Raw genomic sequence first — 21,468 nt, 5'->3', positions numbered from 1 at the left:
AAAACCGAGTTGGCTGAGGCAGCCAAACTCCAGGAGAGAGAAAGGGAGAATTCTGCTGCCCGGGGCTGCTTTTGTTCCTGTTCCAGGATCTCGAGAAAAAAAAAAAAAAAAGCCTCTGGGAAGAGTGACAGGTGAAAGAGCCAGGGAAGGACGGTCCCCCCAGTCCTGTTGGCCCATCGGACTCCCTCACCCATCCATGCAACTGGCCATCTGTTCTCCGAGGGGCTGGAGGTGGCCACACCCATCAGAGGCTGGGACCCTGGGCAGTGGGCAGCTCAAGATGCGTGTGGCAGAGGCCAGGGCCTGGCAGTGGTTTGTGGGGAGGGGAGCACGCTGGAGTCTGCTCTGGGAACAGGGCTGTGGCTGCCTCCCAAAACATGAGCTCAGCCTCCGGCAGAGAATCTGGCCAAGGGACGGGGCCTGGACTGGTGCCCTTGCTGCCCACCCAGTGGAGAGGGGAGGGCCCATGTCCTCAGAGCTGTGCCACACAGGGAGCAGCATTTGAGGGGGACCTTTGAGAGGATCTCTCACACTAGAGGTGGTGCAGGGCTACAAGGGAGAGGTGGTCAGAGCAGGTGGGCAGGAGGGCGGTTTGGGATCCACCTGGGGGCAAAGTCCTGGGTGGAGCAGCGTGGCAAGGGACAGACTGGCCAGATGTGACCGAGCACACCTGGAGGCTGCTGCAGACAGGATGGTCAGGGATGGCCTGGCTCCAACAGTGACATTGGAGCAAAGATTCAAGTGATGAGCAGGAGTCGCCCTGGCTACTGTTCAGGGAAAAGCATCCAGGCAGAGGGAACAGAGGCTGCAAAGGCCCTGAGGGCCCAGTGTGGTGGCTTATGCCTGTAATCCCAGCACTCTGAGAGGCTGATGTGGGTGGATCACTTGAGGTCAGGAGTTCAAGACCAGCCTGGCCAACATGGTGAATCCTTGTCTCTACTAAAAATACAAAAATTAGCTGGGCATGGTGGTGCACACCTGTAGTCCCAGCTACTTGGGAGGCTAAGGCAGGAGAATCGCTTGAACCCGGGAGGTGGAGGTTGCAGTGAGCTTAGATCACGCCATTGCACTTCAGCCTGGGCAACAGAGTGAGACTCCATCTCAAAACAACAAAAAAAAGTTGGGAGGCTTGGCTGCAGTGACCTGGGTCCTGGATGAGGAATGATGGGACTGATGAGCACAGGGGCCAACAGTGTGCCACTGTTTTCATTTTAAAGATGAGACCATTGGCTGGGTATGGTGGCTCATGCCTGTAATCCCAGCACTTTGGGAGGCCAAGGAGGGCAGATCACTTGAGGTCAGGAGTTCGAGACCAGCCTAGCCAACGTGGTGAAACCTCATCTCTACTAAAAATAACAAAAATTAGCCGGGCGTGGTGGCGCATGCCTATAATCCCAGCTACTCAGGAGGCTGAGGCAGGAGAATGGCTTGAACCTGGAAAGCAGAGGTTGCAGTGAGCGAAGTTCATACCATTGCACTCCAGCCTAGGCAACAAAGGAAGACTCTGTCTCAAAAAAATAAAATAAAATAAAAATAAAGATGAGACCACCGAGGCTTGGAGTCTCAGCTGCATTGCCCAGGGTTACAGGGCCAGAGCTGAGACTCGTGCCAGACTGAGCCCCTGCTGCCTCCCCAGGGGTGGGATGCCTGGGGGACCAAGTCCAGTCCCAGCCCCACACACTTGGCTCATGCCCCAGACAGGTGGATGGGAGGAGGAGCTACCTGTTCCCATTAGGTTGGTCACAACTGTCCCCTAACATTCCTGTGGCCTTGCCTCATGCTGGGAACTCAGGAGATTGAGGACAAGTTTGTGTGGGAGTGTCACCCACCCTTAGACGGGGAGTTGGGCTATGTGAGGCAAGGCCCACCTCCTATATGCTAGCCTCAGCCGCCACTCCAGGACATACACAGGGCTGGGCCCAGAGCATTTTTTTTTTTTTTTTTTTTTTGAGACGAAGTCTCTCTCTGTCGCCCAGGCTGGAGTACAGTGGCGTGATCTTGGCTCACTGCAACCTCCGCCTCCTGGGTTCCAGCGATTCTCCTGCCTCAGCCTCCCAAGTAGCTTGGATTACAGGCATGCGCCCCCAGGCCCGGCTAATTTTTGTATCTTTGAGTAGAGACAGGGTTTCACCATGTTGGCCAGGCTGGTCTTGAACTCCTGACCTCGTGATCCGCCTGCCTCAGCCTCCCAAAGTGCTGGGATTACAGGCGTGGGTCACCATGCCCGGCCTGTTTTTGTTTTTGACATGGAGTCTTACTCTGTCACCCAGGCTGGAGTACAGCGGCGTGATCTCAGCTCACTGCAACCTCTACCTCCCGGGTTCAAGAAACTCTCGTATATTGCTGGTGGGAATGTAAAATGGTACAGCTGCTTCAGGAAAGTTTGGTAGTTCTTTAAAGTTTGTTTTGTTTTTTGAGACAGAGTCTCGCTCTGTTGCCCAGGCTTGAGTGCAGTGGTGCAATCTTGGCTCACCACAACCTCCACCTCCCAAGTTCAAGCAATTCTTCTGCCTCAACCTCCCAAGTAGCTGAGATTACAGGCATGTGCCACCACACTTGGCTAATTTTTGTATTTTTAGTAGAGTTAGGGTTTCACCATCTTGGCCAGGCTGGTCTCGAACTCCTGACCTCAAGTGATCCACCTGCCTCGGCCTCCCAAAGTGCTGGGATTACAGGCGTGAGCCACTTCGCCCAGTCAGCATTGTGGTTCTAGTTCACTGAGCTCAATGTCCCTGTACCCCGTGAGTGTTCCAGACCTTGGCACCAGCCTGAAGTGCCCGAGGTGGGGCCCCCACCCCCACAGAGGATGGTGCCTTTCTCTTTCCTTTCCATACATTTCTAGGAGCCTTCCCAGCCCCAGGAGAGCAGGTAGGATTGTCCCCATTTTAAGTGACTTGTCTGAGATGTTGGGCAAATTCGTCCCTTCAAGGGCAGCTTCTCGGCTCTCCACTGACCACATCCTAAACTTTTTAATGGCATCAGGATGGGGAAGCCAAGCCCGCTCTTCTGTGGCTGGTGGGGGTGGGGGCAGGGCTGCCTCCCAATGTCCCTGACGTGGTCAGGATTGATCTGACGGGGCGAGGGTCCGGCTGCCAGCACCTGCCTGCCTGCCTGGTGGCCTGGCCACGAGCTTCTCCACGGGGAGCTGGCTCTGTTCTTTCCAGGGTAAGCCATCCGGGCCACTCTTGCCCTGGGTTCCCCGGCCACCTCAGCTGAGCAGAGACTCTGTTCTCCTGGTTTGGGAGGAGGGGGCACAGAAGTGGGGTTTGGAGTTCCATTTGGTTCAGGAAGAATGCTGAGCAGAGCCTGGGATTCAGGATGGTGTGGGCTGATGGAGGGAGGATCCCTTCTTTAGGGCTGGATGCTGCGGAGACTGGGCCTGGGGTGGCCACAGGAGAGAGGTGAGCTTCAGACGGACCCCTCCCTAGTCGGGGTGGGCTGGGGGATGTAGACTCGGTCCTCCCTGGAGCAGGCATGGACTGAGGGGTGGAACCAGGTTGGGGTGGACCCAATGCAGGGACTGCCGGAGAGAAAGTGGCCTCTTCAAGGAATGCTGTGGAGACCCCATTCCTTCCTTTGTAACCTCTGCCTTTGAGCACCTTTGGGAGAGAAGAGGGAGCTCAGGAGAGAAAGCCATTTGAGATTTTCGGGGCATTGATGCATGTTCCTTTGGGGCCACCAGGAAGCGGGAGTCAGGCGTGTGGCCCATCTGCATTTCAGCCCGCGGGTCCAGGGCATGAGAGGGGAGTTGGTGTGAGTCCACCTCCTGGGGCTTATGTTCTGGGGGTGTGCAGACATGCACCCCAGTTAGCCTGGGAGGCAGGTTGTGCAAACCAAGGGGGAACAGAGCCCCATGGGGTTGGGAGGGAGAGAGACGCAGAGAGCCCCTTGAGGTGGCTGCAGATCAGGGGATGTGGAGTTGCTGTGGATGGGTAGGAGGACTTCCTTAGGGGATCCCAAGGGTAAAGTGCTGTACTCAAGGCAGAAGGATGGAGCTTTGCCTGAAACAGCCTGCTTGATGCCTGTGGTATTGGTATAATGCCTTTTTTCTTTCTTTTTTTTTAATCTCTTTTGAGAGGGTCTCACTCTGTCACCCAGGCTGGAGTGCAGTGGTGCGATCATGGCTCACTGCAGCCTCCAACTCCTCTCTCAGCCTCCCAAGTAGCTGGGACTACAGGTTCACACCACCATGCCCTGCTAATTTTTGTATTATTATTATTATTATTATTATTTGAGACGGAGTGTTGCTCTGTCACCCAGGCTGGAGTGCAGTGGCGCCATCTTGGCTCACTGCAAGCTCCACCTCCCGGGTTCACGCCATTCTCCTGCCTCAGCCTCCCAAGTAGCTGTTAGGCGCCCGCCATCACGCCTGGCTAATTTTTTTTTTGTATTTTTTTTTTTTTTTTTTTTTTAAGTAGAGACGAGGTTTCACTGTGTTAACCAGGATGGTCTCGATCTCCTAACCTCGTGATCTGCCCGCCTCAGCCTCACAAAGTGCTGGGATTACAGGCGTGAGCCACCGTGCCCGGCCATTTTTGTATTATTTTGTAGAGACAAAGTCTCGCTATGTTGCCTCCTGAGCTCAAGTGATCCTCCCGCCTCGGCCTCCCAGAGTGTTAGGGTAACAGACATGAGCCACCACACCCGGCCAGCGTGATGCTATATTAAGAGCACCTCTCACTCCCAGAAGCACCCGGGTTTGAATGTTAAATCATGTGGTCACCTTATTTATAGCCCCTCCTTTGTGGTCACAGTGCTTATTGGCACATCAAAGGCTCTGAAAAGTCCTGCAGACAAGTACCCTTCGCTTTGTTGAAGTTGCTGTTTCTCAAGCTTCTTTGAACTTGGAGGTTAAATTTGTTTGTTTGTTTGTTTGTTTGTTTTTTTCATAATACCTAGGAACAGCCTGTGGAGGTATGTTCTGTGGAACATTTAGGAAGGGACCAGATCCTAGCAGAGGACACTTTTTTATCTGCCCCCAAACCACTGGGGCAGAGGGCTGAGTTCATCACACATCTCACTTCATGACATGTCAACACTGTGGGTTCCTGCAAGGTCCCTCTCAGTTATTTTATTTATTTGTTTATTTATTTATTATTTGAGACAGAGTCTCGCTCTGTGGCCTAGGCTGGAGTGCAATGGCACGATCTGAGCTCACTGCAACCTCTGCCTCCTGGGTTCAAGCAATTCTCCTGCCTCAGCCTCCCGAGTAGCTGGGATTACAAGCACGTGCCACCACACCGACTAATTTTTGTAGTTTTAGTAGAAACGGGGTTTCGCCATGTTGGCCAGGCTGGTCTCGAACTCCTGGCCTCAAGCCATCCGCCTGCCTTAGCCTCCCAAAGTGCTGCAATTACAGATGTGAGCCACTGCATCCGGCTATTTTTTATTTTCTATTATTTTTACATTTTTGTAGAGATGAGATCTCTGTGTTGCCCAGGCTGGTCTTGAACTCCTGGCCTCAAGTGATCCTCCTGCCTCAGCCTCCTGAGTAGCTGGGACTACAGGCTTGAGCCACTGTGCCTAGCTTCCTCTTGGTGTTTCTTTTTTTTTTTTTTTTCCTTTTTTTTTTTGAGATGGAGTCTCGCTCCCGTCACCCAGGCTGGAGTGCAGTGGCGTAATCTTGGCTCACTGCAACCTCCACCTCCCAAGTTCAAGCGATTCTCCTTCCTCAGTCTTCTGAGTAGCTGGGATTACAGGCATGCGCCACCATGCCTTGCTAATTTTTGTATTTTTAGTAGAGATGGGGTTTCGCCATGTTGGCCAGGCTGGTCTCGAACTCTTGACCTCAGGTGATCCACCTGCCTTGGTCTCCCAAAGTACTGGGATTACAGGTGTGAGCCACCACGCCCAGCCCAGTGTTTCTTAATTGATTCATTTTTTGTTGTTCCCTATTCCTCTTCCCCCACCCCCAGGCCACCGTGCCCTGTGCTGGATGTGGGGATGCTCCTGAACTCTGCTGTGTCACCAAGAATCACATCATAAACACTGTCCCACATAACCTGGACAAATAATGTTTTAAAGGTTGCTTAATAGTCTGAATAATGTGACCATAATTTATGTAACTGCTCCTCAGTTTGGAGGCTCTTAGATTCAGTTTTTTATTTTTGTGAAGGTTAAGATAGTGAGTCAGTTTTTCCCTTTCTAAATTATTTCCTTGGGAAATAGACTAAAGAGTGCATTCCTTATTTTATTTTTTCTTTTAAAACATATTAGATTTCTGGCTGGGCACCATGGCTCACACCTGTAATCCCAGCACTTTGGGAAGCCGAGGTGGGTGGATCACCTGAGGTCAGGAATTCAAGACCAGCCTGGCCAAAATGGCAAAACCCCGTCTCTACCAAAAATACAAAAAATTAGCCAAAGATGGTGGTACACGCCTGTAATCCCAGCTACTCGGGAGGCTGAGGCAGGAGAATCACTTGAACCCGGGAGGTAGAGGTTGCAGTGAGCCGAGATCATTCCACTGCACTCCAGCCTGAGAGACAGAGTGAGACTCCATCTCAAAAAAAAAAAAAAAAAAATTCAGGCCAGCCTCTGAGCCCTGAGAAGGAGGCATAAATGAATTAGGAGTGATTTCTTCTGTGGAATTGCTAGACTGGGGGAAGGATGAGCCAGAAGAGCAATGGGGGTTTGCAACCTGAGTGCATGGGTGGTTGCAGGGCCTCCTGAGATGTGGAGGATGGTGGAGGAGCTTTGGCAAGAGCTAAGGAAGGAGGTCATGTGGGTTCAGGATGTTGGGTGTGAGGTCCTGGAGGAGGCAGGTCTTGATCCTGACTGAGGTGAGCAAGAGGGGATCAATTTCTTTCTTTCTTTCTTTCTTTCTTTTTTTTTTTTTTTTTTTTTTTTTTTTTTTTTTTTTTTTTTTTTTTTTTTTTTTTTTTTTTTTTTTTTTTTTTTTTTTTCTGTTTCTTTTTTTTTTTTTTTTTTGAGACAGAGTCTCACTCTGTCTCGCCCAGACTGGAGTGAGTGCAGTGACGTGATCTCGGCTCACTGCAGCCTCTGCCTCCCAGGTCCAAGTGATTCTCCTGCCTCAGCCTCCTGAGTAGCTGGGACTACAGATGCCTGCCACCACGCCTAGCTATTTTTGTGCTTTTTTAGTAGAGATGGGGTTTCACCATGTTGGCCAGACTGGTCTCGAACTCCTGACCTCAGGTGATCCACCCGCCTCAGCCTCAAAGTGCTGAGATTACAGGTGTGATCCACCACGCCCAGCCGGGATCAGTTTCATTCTACATCTTACTGTGTCATTTGAATCATTTACAAGGAGAATGTATTTGTGTCTTAAAGAAAAAAATGTGGTCACATGTCGGCAGTAGCTGAAGCTGTAGCAGTTGGTAGATTATGCAGTGGGGGGGGGGGCACAGTGTAGATCGGGGTCCCCTGCTACTGATCAGAGAAGAAGGTTTGCTGTTGTTGGATTGTTTTGTTTTGTTTTGTTTTTTTGAGATGGAGTTTCGCTCTTTTGCCCAGGCTGGAGTGAAGTGGTGTGATCTCAGCTCACCGCAACCTCCGCCCCGCCAGGTTCAAGTGATTCTCCTGCCTCAGCCTCTCGAGTAGCTGGGATTACAGGCGCCTGCCACCATGCTGGGCCAATTTTTGTATTTTTAGTAGAGACGAGGTTTCACCATGTTGACCAGGCTGGTCTCGAACTCCTGACGTCAGCTGATCTGCTCAACTCGGCCTCCCAAAGTTCTGGGATTCCAGGCATGAGCCACTGTGCCCCGTGTAATTTTTTTCTCAGAGGCAGTGTCTCCCTATTGCCCAGGCTGGATTGCAGTGGTGGGATCATGCCTCACTGCAGCCTAGAATTCTCTCTCTCTTTTTTTTTTATTTTTATTTTTTAGAGGTGGGGTCTTGCTATGGTGTCCAGGCTGGTCTTGAACTCCTGGCCTCAAGTGATCCTCCTGCCCTGGCCTCCCAAAGAGCTGGGATTACAGGCACACACCACCATGCCCCACCAGGGTGATGAGTTTTAGATAAAGCAGTCAGGAAAGGCTTCTCTGAGGAGGTGAGGGAGCCAGCTCTGTGACTTTCTGGGGCAAGAGGTCGTGGGAAATACCCACACCCACATCATTCGAGGTGTAGCCCTCCCACCTCCTCCCCCAGGTCCCACATTTTGGGTTCCTTCCTCAGTTACGCACGTGGTGTGGCAAGCTGAATTGTAGTTGCTGGCATCCCCACTCCACCCCTTTGCCGAGCCCCGTTTGGCCACGCCTCTTGTCCACAGCGTCTGACACAGGGTCTGGCACCTAGTAGGTCCTCAGGAAGTAGGGTCCCTCCTGATGAGATTGAGCAGGAAAAGACCAGTCCCCACCTCCCCAGGCTGGGCAGGACCCTCGTCCTCGCAGGCGGAGGGGAGAACGCGTCATCTGGGCGCCTTTTCATCCCCACCGGCTGCAGGACCACGCCACCAGCTGCAGCCACCCTGCACCGTATCCTTAGGCCCTTGTCATGCTTTGAACTTGAAAATTGCAGTAAATTCCTTTGTGGCTCTTGTCTGGGCAGGAATCACTGTCTAGGGAATAAATCAACTGCATGTAGGAGGTTTATTTTAATTTTTTTTCTTTTTTTTGAGACAGAGTCTCGCTCTGTCACCCAGGCTGGAGTGCAGTGATGTGATCTCAGCTCACTGAAACCTCCGTCTCCTGGGCTTAAGCGATTCTCCTGCCTCAGCCTCCCAAGTAGCTTGGATCACAGGCACCTGCCACCATGCCCAGCTAATTATGGTATTTTTAGTAGAGATGGGGTTTCACCATGTTGGCCAGGCTGGTCTCAAACTCCCGACCTCAGGTGATCCACCCACCTCGGCCTCCCAAAGTGCTGGGATTAGAGGCATGAGCCACCTTGCCCGGCCTATTTTAATTCTTTTGGAGATGAGGTCTCGCTCTGTCGCCCAGGCTGAGTGCAGTGATGCGATCATGGCTCACTGCAGCCTCCACTCCCTGGGCTAAGCAATCCTCCTGCCTCAGCCTCCCGAGTTAGCTGGGACTACAGGAGCGAGCCACCATGTCTGGCTAATTTTTGTATTTTTTGTAGAGACAGGGTCTCACTGTGTTACCCAGGCTGGTCTCAAACTCCTGGCCTCAAGTGATCCTCCTGTCTCAGCCTCCCAAAGTGCTGGGATTACAGGCATGAGCCATGGTGCCCAGCCTCATGTGAGGTTTAAGTCTGTGTTGCTGGGCCCAGCTGGAAGTCAGTAGTGGCTCTTTGCCTTCGCGGGGGTTTGCTGGGGAACTCAGAGGGCAGTGAGGCCCAGGCTGTGCCCACAGGGAGCTCCCAAACAGCTTGCCTTTGGCCTGCGAGGATATGGACTGAGGAAGCACCTGTTAACCAGGTTTCAAAAACTCCATTGTATAGACATCGGCTTCCCTGGGAGGAGACACAGGACATGGAGAATGTCAGTGCTGGAAAGGACCCTAGCTATTTCTGACCTAGTCCTTTGTTATGTCATGGGGAAACTGAGGCGTCCATCTGGGAAGGCACAGACTTGGCTTGCCCTGGCCAAGCCAGTGTGGCATTGATGACTCCCTGGAGGGATAGGGAATTTCCTGTGGTTTCCCAACTGCAGGAAGCTGAAAACGTCTCAGCGTGCATGGAATTTGATGAGGGTTTTGTCCCTGTGTTGCGGGGGCAGCCGAGAGTCCCACTACTAAGAGGAAGAATGAAGCGAAGTACCACGTGCAGTTGCCATGGGCTCGTGGCTTGGATTTTTGCAGCTGTTGAAACAACTGGTCCCTGGGCCTGTGACCCCTGGGAGGGGAGGGAGTCAGGGAGAGATTACCTGAGGGTCCGCCTGGGCCCGGACAGCTGGGGACAAGGACAGCTGAGCAGGCAGCTTCTCACCAAGAATAGCCATGCTGGGTCACCTTCGACCTGGGGACCCTTCTCTGGGCTCTAAGCACAGAGGGCAGGTAGAAACAGACATTAACTGGGCTACAGAGGTTCTGTTCAGTTAGCAGAGGTCACAGAGCTCTCTCTGCATAGGAAAGTGCCCTAGAAATGGATATGGGGTAGGAGCTGGCGCCTGCCAGGCACCCACTGTGCGTGTGGTCAAGAGGGAGGGTTCTGGCTGGGCGCGGGAGCTCGCACCTATAATCCCGGCACTTTGGGAAGGCAAAGCAGGAGGATCGCTTGAGGCCAGAAGTTTGAGACTAGCCTGGCCAACATGGCAAAACCCCGTCTCTAATAAAATACAACAACAACAAAATAATAGCCTGGGGTGCTGGCACGCACCTGTAATCCTGGCTACACTGGAGGTTGAGGCATGAGAATTGCTTGAACCTGGGAGGCGAAGATTGCGGTGAGCAGATTGCGCCATTGCACTCCATCCTGGGGACTCCAGCCTGGGCAACAGAGTGAGACTCTGTCTCAAAAAAACAAAAGAGGGAGGGTTTTGAAGCCAGACTAGCTAGGTGTCCTACTCCGCCTGGGTAACCTTACCCTCTGTTTCCAAACCTGTAAGGTAAAAATATGATGTATTCTTATAATGAATAGCCCAGCGTGGTGGTGCATGCCTGTAATCCCAGCTACTCAGGAGGCTGAGGCAGGAGAATCACTTGAACTCAGGAGGTGGAGGTTGGAGTGAGCTGAGATTGCACAAGTGCACTCCAGCCTGGGTAACAGAGCGAGACTCTGTCTCAAAAAAAAAAAAAAAAAGTGCCCTGTCCATTGAGGAGCATGCAGTTGGCACTTCATAAATGCACCTGCTATTTTAATAATTTTATTTTGTTATATATTTATTTTTTGTAGAGACAGGGTCTTGCTATGTTGCCCACAATGGTTTTGACCTCCTGGGGTCAAGTCATCCTCCTGTCTCAGCTTCCCGAGTAGCTGGGATTACAGGCTGCACCGCAGCCCCAGGCTTATTTATTTATTTATTTTTAAGAGATGGGGGTCTTGCTGTGTTGCCCAGGCTGGTCTTGAACTCCTGGGCTTAAGTGATCCGCCTACCTTGACTTCCCAAAGTGCTGGGATTACAGATGTGAGCCACTGTGCCTGGCTCCCTTCCCTTCCGTCCCCTCCCCTCCCCTCTTTTCTTTTCTTTTCTTTTCTTTTCTTTTCTTTTCTTTTCTTTTTTCTTTCCTTTTCTTTCTTTTTGTCTTGCTCTATCACCCAGGCTGGAGTGCAATGGTGCCATCTTGGCTCACTGCAACCTCCACCTCCTGGATTCAGGCAATTCTCCTGCCTCAGCCTCCCAAGTAGCTGGGACTACAGGCATATGCCACCATGCCCAGCTAATTTTTGTATTTTCAGTAGAGATGGGGTTTCCCCATGTTGGCCAGGCTGGTCTTGAACTCCTGACCTCAAGTGATCTGCCCACCTCGGCCCCACAAAGTGCTGGGATTTAGGCATGAGCCACTGTGTTCGGCATGAGACTGGGTAATTTACAAAGAAAAAGAAGTTTAATGGACTCACAGTTCCATGTGGCTGGGGAGGCCTCACAATCACGGTGGAAGGCAAAAGGCATGTCTTACATGGCGGCAGACAAGAGAATGAGAGCCAAGCAGAAGGGGAAACCTCTTATAAAATCATTAGATCTCGTGAGACTTATTCACTACCATGACTACAGTATGGGGGAAACCACCCCCATGATTCATTAAGCTCCCACTGGGTACCTCCCAAAATGTAGAAATTATGGGAGCTACAATTCAAGATGAGACTTGGGTGGGGACACAGCCAAACCAAATCAGTCCTGCTGCCTATTGTCTGGGAGCTCAGGTGAAGCACCTGATATCTCTGAGCCTCAGTTTTCTCGTCTCTGAAATGGGGGCAGTTGGGGATCAGATGAGCTATCGTATGTTAAGCTCTTAGCACAGAGTCTCACGCAAGCCTGTGATTACTATGGTTTTTTGTTTTTTGTTTTTGTTTGTTTGTTTGTTTTGAGATGGAGTCTTGCTCTGTCACCCAGGCTGGAGTGCAGTGGTGCTGTCTCGGCTCACTGTAACCTCTGCCTCCCGGGTTCAAGCAATTCTGTCTCAGCCTCCTGAGTAGCTGGGATTACAGGCGCCCACCACCACATCCAGCTAATTTTTTTTGTATTTTTAGTAGAGATGGGGTTTCACCATGTTGGCCAGGCTGGTCTTGAACTCCTGACTTCAGGTGATCAGCCCACCTCAGCCTCCCAAAGTGCTGGGATTATAGGCATGAGCCGCCGAACCTAGCCACCCTTCCACTTTCCGGGGTCTGTGGACCCTGAGGCCTTAGGCTGGGCTGCAGCTTGGGGAGGGGAGACAGGGGGAGGCCCAGGAGAGAGTTAGGAGGGTTTTCTTTTCTGTCCCAAGAGAGACAGAAGGGGACATCTTTATGCAAGAAGTCTGTGGCTGTTTCCGTCTATTAGGAAATAGGCTGGTAGCCTTTTGTGGGCCCTGTAACTGTCTGAGGGCGAGGATGGGGGTCTTGGAGACCACTTGCACAACACCTAGGTCCCACATAGGGGCCACAGGGGGTCTCGGGTCAACAGCTGAGGGCCTGAGCCCACCCAGTGGGGAGGTGGCTTGTAATCCTTGAGAATGGGTTCATCCCTGGCCCAGGACTTGCAGTTTCTTTGAGAAGTGGAAAGCCATTGCTTCTTTTTTTTTTTTTTTTTTTGTCTTTTTAAAGATGAAGTCTTTCTCTTTCCCCTAGGCTGGAGTGCAGTGGTGTGATTTCAACTCACTGCAATCTCCACCTCTCAAGTTCAAGTGATCCTCTCACCTTAGCCTTCTCAGTAGCTGGGATTACAGGCACCTGCCACCACACCCGGCTAATTATTTTATTTCTAGTAGAGATGGGGTTTCACCATATTGGTCAGGCTGGTCTCAAACTCCTGATCTCAGGTGATCCGCCTGCCTCGGCCTCCCAAAGTGCTGGGATTACAGGCGTGAGCCACCGTGCCCGGCCTGGAAACGTTGCTTCTGAGGGCGTACTTTCCTGGGGATGCTCTGGAGGGCTGGAAGAGTAGGGGGAGACCTGAGGAGGACCTGCCCAAGACCGCACAGCCAACCATTCCTGCCTCGGTTTCCACGGCAAGACCTTGTCTCTACAAAAAATACAAAAATTAGCCCAGTATAGTGGCAGGTGTCTGTGGTTTCAGCTACTTGGGAGGCTGAGGGAGAGGATCGCTGGAGCCCAGGAAGTCAAGGCTGCAGTGAGCCACCATATCGCCAATGCACTGTAGTCTGGGTGACAGAGCAAGACCCTGTCTCAAAGAGTAAATAAATGGGTTGGGTGTGGTGCCTCACGCCTATAATCCCAGCACTTTGGGAAGCTGAGGCGGGCGGATTACTTGAGGTCAGGAGTTCGAGACCAGCCTGGCTGACATGGTGAAACCCCATCTCTACCCAAAAATACAAATCAACCACCTCCCAACCCTAGACTCTGTGCTCCTGGGGCCACCCAGGGACCAGCCCCACGCCAGCCCTAACAGCCACCTCTTTCCCTTTCCCTCTCCTCTGCAGGCTCCCCGCTGCACAAACAGTCATCCGGACCCTCCTCCTCCCCGGCCGCAGCTGCTGCCCCCGAGAAGCCGGGCCCCAAGGCGGCGGAAGTGGGGGATGACTTCCTGGGGGACTTTGTGGTGGGCGAGCGGGTGTGGGTGAACGGCGTGAAGCCAGGCGTGGTGCAGTACCTGGGAGAGACGCAGTTCGCACCGGGCCAGTGGGCCGGCGTGGTGCTGGACGACCCGGTGGGCAAGAATGATGGCGCAGTGGGCGGCGTGCGCTACTTCGAGTGCCCGGCCCTCCAGGGTATCTTCACGCGGCCCTCCAAGCTGACCCGGCAGCCCACGGCCGAGGGCTCGGGGAGTGATGCCCACTCCGTGGAGTCGCTGACTGCCCAGAACCTGTCATTGCATTCGGGCACGGCCACGCCCCCACTGACCAGCCGCGTCATCCCCCTGCGGGAGAGCGTCCTCAACAGCTCCGTGAAGACCGGCAACGAGTCGGGATCCAACCTCTCAGACAGCGGCTCTGTGAAGCGTGGCGACAAGGACCTGCGCCTGGGGGACCGCGTGCTGGTGAGTGCGGGCAGTACTGGGCTCTGGGCCCAGCCTCCCTTCATTCCCCTGCTCCGCCCCACTTGGCAGAGCTGGACCCCCCCTGGGCTGGGCAGGGTGGGGACTCGAAGGGGGCTCGGACAGGGTCCAGCCTGGGACACCTATTCCTTATCAGGACCATACAGAGTGACAAGAGAGACAGGTAATGTGGGCTCTGGAGACTGTTGCTGTGTGACCCTGGGCAAGTGCCTTAAACTTTCTGGGCCTCACTCTTTCTATCGGTAAAATGGGATTTTTTTTTTTTTTTTTTTTTTTGAGATGGAGTTTTGCTCTTGTCGTCCAGGCTGGAGTGCAGTGGCGTGATTTCAGCTCACTGCAACCTCCACTTCCCGGGTTCAAGCGATTCTCCTGCCTCAGCCTCCCTAGTAGCTGGGATTACAGGCATGTGCCACCACGCCCAGCTAATTTTTGTATTTTCAGTAGAGACAGGGTTTCACCATGTTGACCAGGCTGGTCTTGAACTCCCGACCTCAGGTGATCCACCCACCTTGGCCTCCCAAAGTGCTGGGATTACAGGTGTGAGCCCCCACGCCCGACTAAAATGGGAATTTTAATTGTACTTCAGTCATAGTTGGAGATGCATTAAAACGTATCACTCGTTTAGACAGTGCCTAATACTAAGTACCCATACATTTTGGCTATTATTGATATTATCTATTGATCCAGCTCATCCACATGCATGTGCCAGGCATGTACTGGAAAGGGCTGGGAACTGGAGTTCTCAAGACCCCTGGTCCTGGCCGGGCACAGTGGTTCATGCTTGTAATCTCAGCACTTTGGGAGGCTGAGATGGGAGGGTCACTTGAGCCCAGGAGTTCAAGACCAGCCTGGGCAACGTAGTGAGACCCCATCTCTAAAAAAAAAATACAAAAAAAATTAGCCAGGCATGGTGTCATGGCCCTGTACTCCCAGCTACTCAGGAGGCTGTGGTGGGAGGATGGCTTGATCCTGGGAGGCAGAGGTTGTAGTGAGCCAAGATAGTGCCACTGCACTCCAGCTTGGGTGACAGAGCCAGACCCTTTTTCAATAATAATAATAAGGCTGAGCACGGTGGCTCACACCTGTAATCCCAGCACTTTGGGAGGCCAAGGCGGGCAAATCACCTGAGGTCAGGAGTTTGAGACCAGCCTGGCCAACATGGCGAAACACCATCTCTACTAAAAATACAAAAATTAGCTGGCTGTGATGGCGTGTGCCTATAATCCCAGCTACTTGGGAAGCTGAGGCAGGAGAATCACTTGAACCCAGGAGGCGGAGGTTGCAGTGAGCTGAGATCATGCCACTGCACTCCAGCCTGGGTGACAGAGTGAGACTCTGTCTCAAAAAAGCAATAATAATAATAATAATAATAATAATAATAATAGTGGTTATAACCCCTTGCCCAGGGCCAGGAGGTGCAGACACCTTATCAGTTACAACTCGAGTGATCAGTGTTGTTGAAGTTGAGAGAATTGGGTCACTGGAGCTGACAGCTTCCTGCCAGGGACCCCTCTTCTCCACTAGTCCCAGCTGTTGGGGCCAGGTTGGAAAGGGGACAGTGACCCCCAAGTCTTCTAGAGTCTGAATACAGCAGTGACCTGGGTTGGTGGTGGTCAGGTGGACGGGACAGGGCTGTGTCTTGCTGTCCAACCAGGCTGTGGTGGCCTTGGGCTAACCCTGCACCTGGGACCACAGTGTTGGGAAGAGACTCATAGGGTACAGGGAAATCCCTGATACGACCTTCTGGGCCTGGGGTGTGAGGAGCTGTCGGTGGGGCAGGGATTCCCTGTATCCAGTCTGCAAGGCTTCCTGGGGAAGGTAGTTGGTCGTTCCAACCCGAGGTGGGGGAGCACAGGCTTGGAGCTCCAAAGCCGAGTGGAGAAGGGCAGGGGGTCTGGGGACCCAGAGCAGGGATCCCCAAAGGGTATTGCTGCCTGGGGTCCTCCCTCCCTGCTCTGAGAACCTGGCAAAGGTTTCTCCTGGAGGTTTCTGGGAAGAGCCTTTGGGGTTGTGGGTAGGGGAGCGAGAGGAAATGTTTACACCCATGGCCCCGTTGAATCCTCAAGCCTGTGCTGTGATGCTGTGATGTGGTTTTATCATCCTCACTTTATGGATGGGGAAACTGAGGCTCAGGGAAGTTTTGTTTGTTTGTTTTTTGTTTTGTTTTGTTTTTCTAGTCTCACTCTGTCGCCAGGCTGGAGCGCAGTGGCGCGATCTCGGCTCACTGCAACCTCCACCTCCCAGGTTCAAGCAATCCTCCTGCCTCAGCCTACTGAGTAGCTGGGACCACAGGCACGTGCCACCACGCCCTGCTAATTTTTTGTATTTTTAGTAGAGATAGGGTTTCACCATGTTGGCCAGGATGGTCTTGATCTCTTGACCTGCCCACCTCGGCCTCCCAAAGTGGTGGGATTACAGGTGTGAGCCACCGTGCCCAGCCTCAGGAAAGTTTAATAACTTGTCTGAAGTGACAGGTGACAAGTGCCTGCCCACTGTTCACTGAGCTGTATTTCCTCTCTGCCCAGGCCAGGGTGAGGGCTCTGCTTTTTTTTTTTTTTGGAAACAGTTTTGTTCTGTTGCCCAGGATGGAGTGCAGTTGTGCAGTCATAGCTCACTGCAGCCTCAAACTTGGACTCAAGCAATCCTCCTGCCTCAGCCTCCCAAGAAGCTGGGACTACAGGCCCATGCCACCATACCTGGCACCACGCCTTTGCTAGCCTGGTTCTCCTGGACAGAACATCCCCTGGGTGACCTGGTAGTGAGCGTGGCCAGATGTGGTCCCTGCCCTCCAGCCACCTCCAGCTTACAGGAGAGAGACCACGAGGCCAGTGATCGCAGACATCAGTGTCTCCCTACAGAGTCTGCCAAGTGTGCTGTGGTGCTCTCAGAGCCTGGCCTGGTGGGGAGGCTGCCCCGAGGAATGGTGTGAGGGCAGAACTTAGGGAATGGCCTGGCGTTGGCCTAGCAATGTGGGGCCAGAGCATCGTGCCAGGCAGAGACCCATGGCCTGAGAGACTAGAGAAACTGTGAGAAGAGGCCCGGTGCGGTGGTTCTCACCTGTAATCCCAGCACTTTGGGAGGCTGAGGCAGGTGGATCACCTGAGGTCAGGAGTTCGAGACCAGCCTCACCAATATGTTGAAACCCTGTCTCTACTAAAGATACAAAAATTAGCCGGATGTGATGGCACGTGCCTGTAGTCCAAGCTACTCGGGAGATTGAGGCAGGAGAATCGCTTGAACCTGGGAGGCAGAGATTGTAGAGAGCCGAGATCACGCCATTGCACTCCAGCCTGGGTGACAGAGCGAGACTCTGTCTCAAAAAAAAAAAAAGGAAACTGAAAAGAGCAGGGAGGCTGAGTGGGCAGTGGGGGAAGCCAGGGAACGATCACACCCCAGAGGCTGACCTGGGTGACCCCACAGGGCCAGGGACCTGGGATGGAGCCAGGGCTTTGTTCTAAGAGCTGAGGTAGCTGTGGAAGCTGCAGCCGTGTGACAGGTTCATGGGTTAAGGACATCACACCTGCTGCTTTGTGGGGATGGGATCGGAGGGGGCAAGAGTGGAGCAGGGGCTGGGCGCGGTGGCTCACACCTGTAATCCCAGCATTTTGGGAGGCCGAGGTAGGCGGATCACTTGAGGTCAGGAGTTCAAGACCAGCCTGGGCAACATGGTGAAACCTCACCTCTACTGAAAAATACATGGTGGCCGGGCACGGTGGCTCACACCTGTAATCCCAGCACTTTGAGATGAGGTAAGAAAGATTGAGCCCATGGAAAACTTCATGACTAAAAAAAAAAATGGTCCACTGCCACGTGGTGGCGGACCCTGTATCCCATAAACATGGTGATGGGCGCCTGTAATCCCAGCTACTCAGGAGGTTGAGGCAGGAGAATCGCTTGAACTCAGGAGGCAGAGGTTGCAGTGAGCTGAGATGGTGTGGCTCCACTCCAGACTGGGCAACAGAGCAAGACTCCGTCTCAAAAAAAAAAAAAAAAACCCACAGTGGAGCAGGAACGGCAAGGCCCAGGAAGGAGGCTGGACTCCTGGACCCCTGCACCATCCTGTCCAAGGAACTTGTTTTGGGATCGTCACTCTGCTCTTCCTCCTGTAACTCCCAGGAAAGCCAACCCCATCCAACAGGACATGGGCAAACGGCTTAGTCTCCCTGACCTGTCTCCGGGTTCTGAGGGCACCTACTGGGGGTGGGTACAGCAGGGAAATCAGGCCCAGGTCTGTGATATTGGGCAAGTCACTTACAGAGCCTCATCCTCATTCATTCATTCATTCATTCTCCATGTGTCCGTTCAGCAAAATGGCCATGGCCCAGCACTCTTGTTTTGCTTTATGCTTTTTTGGGGAGCATTAAGAGAGCTGATGACAGCCGGGCACGGTGGCTCACGCCTGTAATCTCAGCACTTTGGGAGGCCAAGGCAGGCGGATCACTCAAGGTCAGGATTTGGAAACCAGCCTGGGCAATGTAGCAAGACCCTGTCTCTACTAAAAATACGAAAAAAAAAATAGCCAGGCATGGCGGTGCATGCCTATGCTCCCAGCTACTAGGGAGGCTGAGGTGGGAGGATCACTTGAGCTCAGGGGGTCAAGGCTGCAGTGAGCCATGATCGGACCACTGCACTCCAGCCAGGGCAACAGAGTGGGATGCTGTCTTAAAAAAAAAAGAGAGAGAGAGAGAGAACTGGTGGATGTGAGGATGAGTCATAGTCTGCAAGGAGCTATGGCTGTGCACAGTCTGACTAATGTCGTGGGAGTGCCCTGGGCGTGGGCCTGTGACCCTGTTGGGGCAGGAAGTGGAGGCTCTGGGGGTTACTGACCAGCCCAGATTGCTCCCTTGATTGGGGAGCAGTAGGTTTAATCCCAGTTTCATCCCACCTGGCATTCCCTCTGCACCTGCTCTCCCTGCAGGGAGTGGGAGCTTCTGACCATCTCGGGGTGTAGTGTGCAAGAGAGGGGCATGAGATGGGCACTGCCACTGCTCTAGAAGTGTCTGCTAAGCCCTGGCCTGTCTGCAGGGTTGGCAGCAGCAAGGGGTCTGGGCTACCTTGACCTTGACTTCTCAGTCTTTAAATAGATTGCATCCTATGGTTGAAACACTGCTTTCTCGGGGGGCATACCTCACACTAGGCACTGTGCCTAGCACGGTTTTTTTTGAGGCAAGGTCTTGCTCTGTCACTCAGGATGGAGTGCAATGGTGCAGTCATATCTCACTGCAGCCTCAAACTCTTAGGCTCAAGCGATCCTCCTGCCTCAGCCTCCTGAGAATCTGGGACTACAGACGTGCACCACCATGCCTGCCTAATTTTTTTTATTTTTATTATTATTATTTTTTTTGTAGAGATGGGGGTCTCGCTATGTTCCTCAGGCTGGCCTCAAATTCCTGGCCTCAAGCGATCCTCCTGCCTCAGCCTCCCAAAGTGCTGGGATTACAGGCATGAGCCACTGAGCCCAGCCTAGTTGACGATTTAGGCTAGGGAAGAGACGGGACATTCCAGGTTGGGATTACAGAGCAGAAGGATCCAAGACTGATTATGTAGACAGAGCGGCAGAGACCTGGTGCCAGAGAGGAGGGGCTGAGAAAGCAATCCTACCTGAAGGCCAGAGACCAGAGAGAACAACCCAGACTCACAGACAGGCCTCCATGGCAGAGACACCAGGGCCCTACCCAAGGGGGAGACAGAGGAGGGTGGGATCTGGTCTGGAATCAAGCCCAGCTGGGATTGAGAAGGCCACAGAGTGTAGTAAGAAGAGGTCCACCTGTCTCTTTCACTCCCTGGCTACTCTGAACTTCAGTCTCTTCTTCCATGAATGTGGTAACAGTACCCGCCTCATGGAAATGTCAGATTTGGAATTCTTGTCTTTCATGTGCCAGGCACATGTAGTTGGCCCTGGGAGATGGTGGGACAAGAGCTAGTTTTAATTGGGGAGCTGGATTTACTTAGGCACACTGAGGCATACTTGGGGTGTCAAGAGAAATTAACATTTTATTTATTTAACTTTTTTTTAGACAGAGTCTTGCTCTGTCGCCCAGAGTGGAGTGGAGTGGCGTGATCTCGACTCACTGAAAACTCTACCTCCCGGGTTCAAGCGATTCTCGTGCCTCAGCCTTCCAAGTAGCTAGGATTACAGGTGTGTGCCACCCACCTGGCTAATTTTTATATTTTTTAGTGAGACGGGGTTTCTCCATGTTGCCAGGATGGTCTTGAACTCCTGGCCTCAAGTGCTCCACCCACCTCAGCCTCTCAAAGTGCTGGTATTACAGTGAGTCCAGAAGTAAAATGAAATTAACATTTTAGAAAGTCATAGGCCAGGCATGATGGCTCATGCCTGTAATCCCAGCATTTTGGGAGGCTGAGGTGGGTGGATCACCTGATGTCAGGAGTTCGAGACCAGCCTGGCCAACATGGGGAAACATGGGGAAACCCCATCTCTGCTAAAAGTACAAAAATTAGCCAGGCATGGTGGCAGGTGCCTATAATTCCAGCTACTCAGGAGGCTGAGGCAGGAGAATTGCTTGAACCCGGGAGGCAGAGGTTGCAATGAGCTGAGATCCTGCCATTGCACTCCAGCCTGGGCAACAAGAATGAGACTCTGTCTCAAGAAAGCAAGAGAGAGAGAGAGAGGAAGAAAGAAATATTTAGGTTCAGATAAACATGGTAAATAAACATACAGATTTATTTTCAATCCCTCCTGAATTTGCACTAGAATAACACTGAAGAGATGTTTGGGTTTTTTCTTTTTTTGAGATGGCTTCTTGCTGTGTTGTCCAGGCTGGAGTGCAGTGGCATGATCCTAGCTCACTGCACCCTCAAACTCCTGGGTTCAAGCGATCCTCCCAACTCATCCTCCTGAGTAGTTGGGACTACAAGTGTGTGCCATCACACCCATCTAATTTCTTAATTTTTTTTGTAGAGAGGGGTCTTGCTATGCTGCCCAGGTTGGTCTTGAACTCCTAGGCTCAAGCAATTCTCCTGCCTCAGTCTCCCAAAGTGTTGGGATTACAGGTGTGAGCCACCACATGCAGCTATGAAGATAAATTTTTTAAAAAATAGCTAGTGGTAGGAGAAGAGGAGAAGCAATCAGTGTCCATCCAGAAACCCTAGATGTTCAGTAACTGGCCACATGTTGGCCTCTAGAAATGAGGCTGCCATTGGGGCCAGGAACAGAATTGGTTTAAAAGTCTTTAGATGCAGCTGGGCACAGTGGCTCACGCCTATAATCCTGGCACTTTGAGAGGTCAAGGTGGGTGAATCACTTGAGGCCAGGAGTTCGAGACCAGCCTGGCCAACATGGTGAAACCCCATCTCTACTAAACATACAAAAGTTAGCTGGGTGTGGTGGCGCACGCCTGTAATCCGAGTTCCTTGGGTGGCTGAGTCTGGACAATCACTTGAACCTGGGAGGCAGAGGTTGCAGTGAGCTGAGATAACGCTGCTGCACTCCA

The 21,468-nt window shown here is 52.5% G+C and overlaps 1 protein-coding gene across 2 annotated transcripts in view; it reads left to right on the top strand.

Moving 5' to 3' along the window:
• Positions 1 to 21,468, top strand: part of CLIP2 (CAP-Gly domain containing linker protein 2) — a 112,539-nt gene that overhangs the window by 34,967 nt on the left and 56,104 nt on the right. For both annotated transcript variants that reach the window (XM_032756695.2, XM_032756688.2), the window contains exon 3: positions 13,440 to 13,996. In XM_032756695.2, coding sequence (XP_032612586.1) covers positions 13,440 to 13,996 — 557 coding nt within the window. The remainder of the gene's footprint in view (positions 1 to 13,439; positions 13,997 to 21,468) is intronic.

The sequence above is a fragment of the Hylobates moloch genome, unplaced genomic scaffold, assembly GCF_009828535.3.
Source record: "Hylobates moloch isolate HMO894 unplaced genomic scaffold, HMol_V3 SCAFFOLD_1, whole genome shotgun sequence".
Taxonomy (NCBI): domain Eukaryota; kingdom Metazoa; phylum Chordata; class Mammalia; order Primates; family Hylobatidae; genus Hylobates; species Hylobates moloch.
This window is presented reverse-complemented; position numbering and strand designations above follow the sequence as displayed.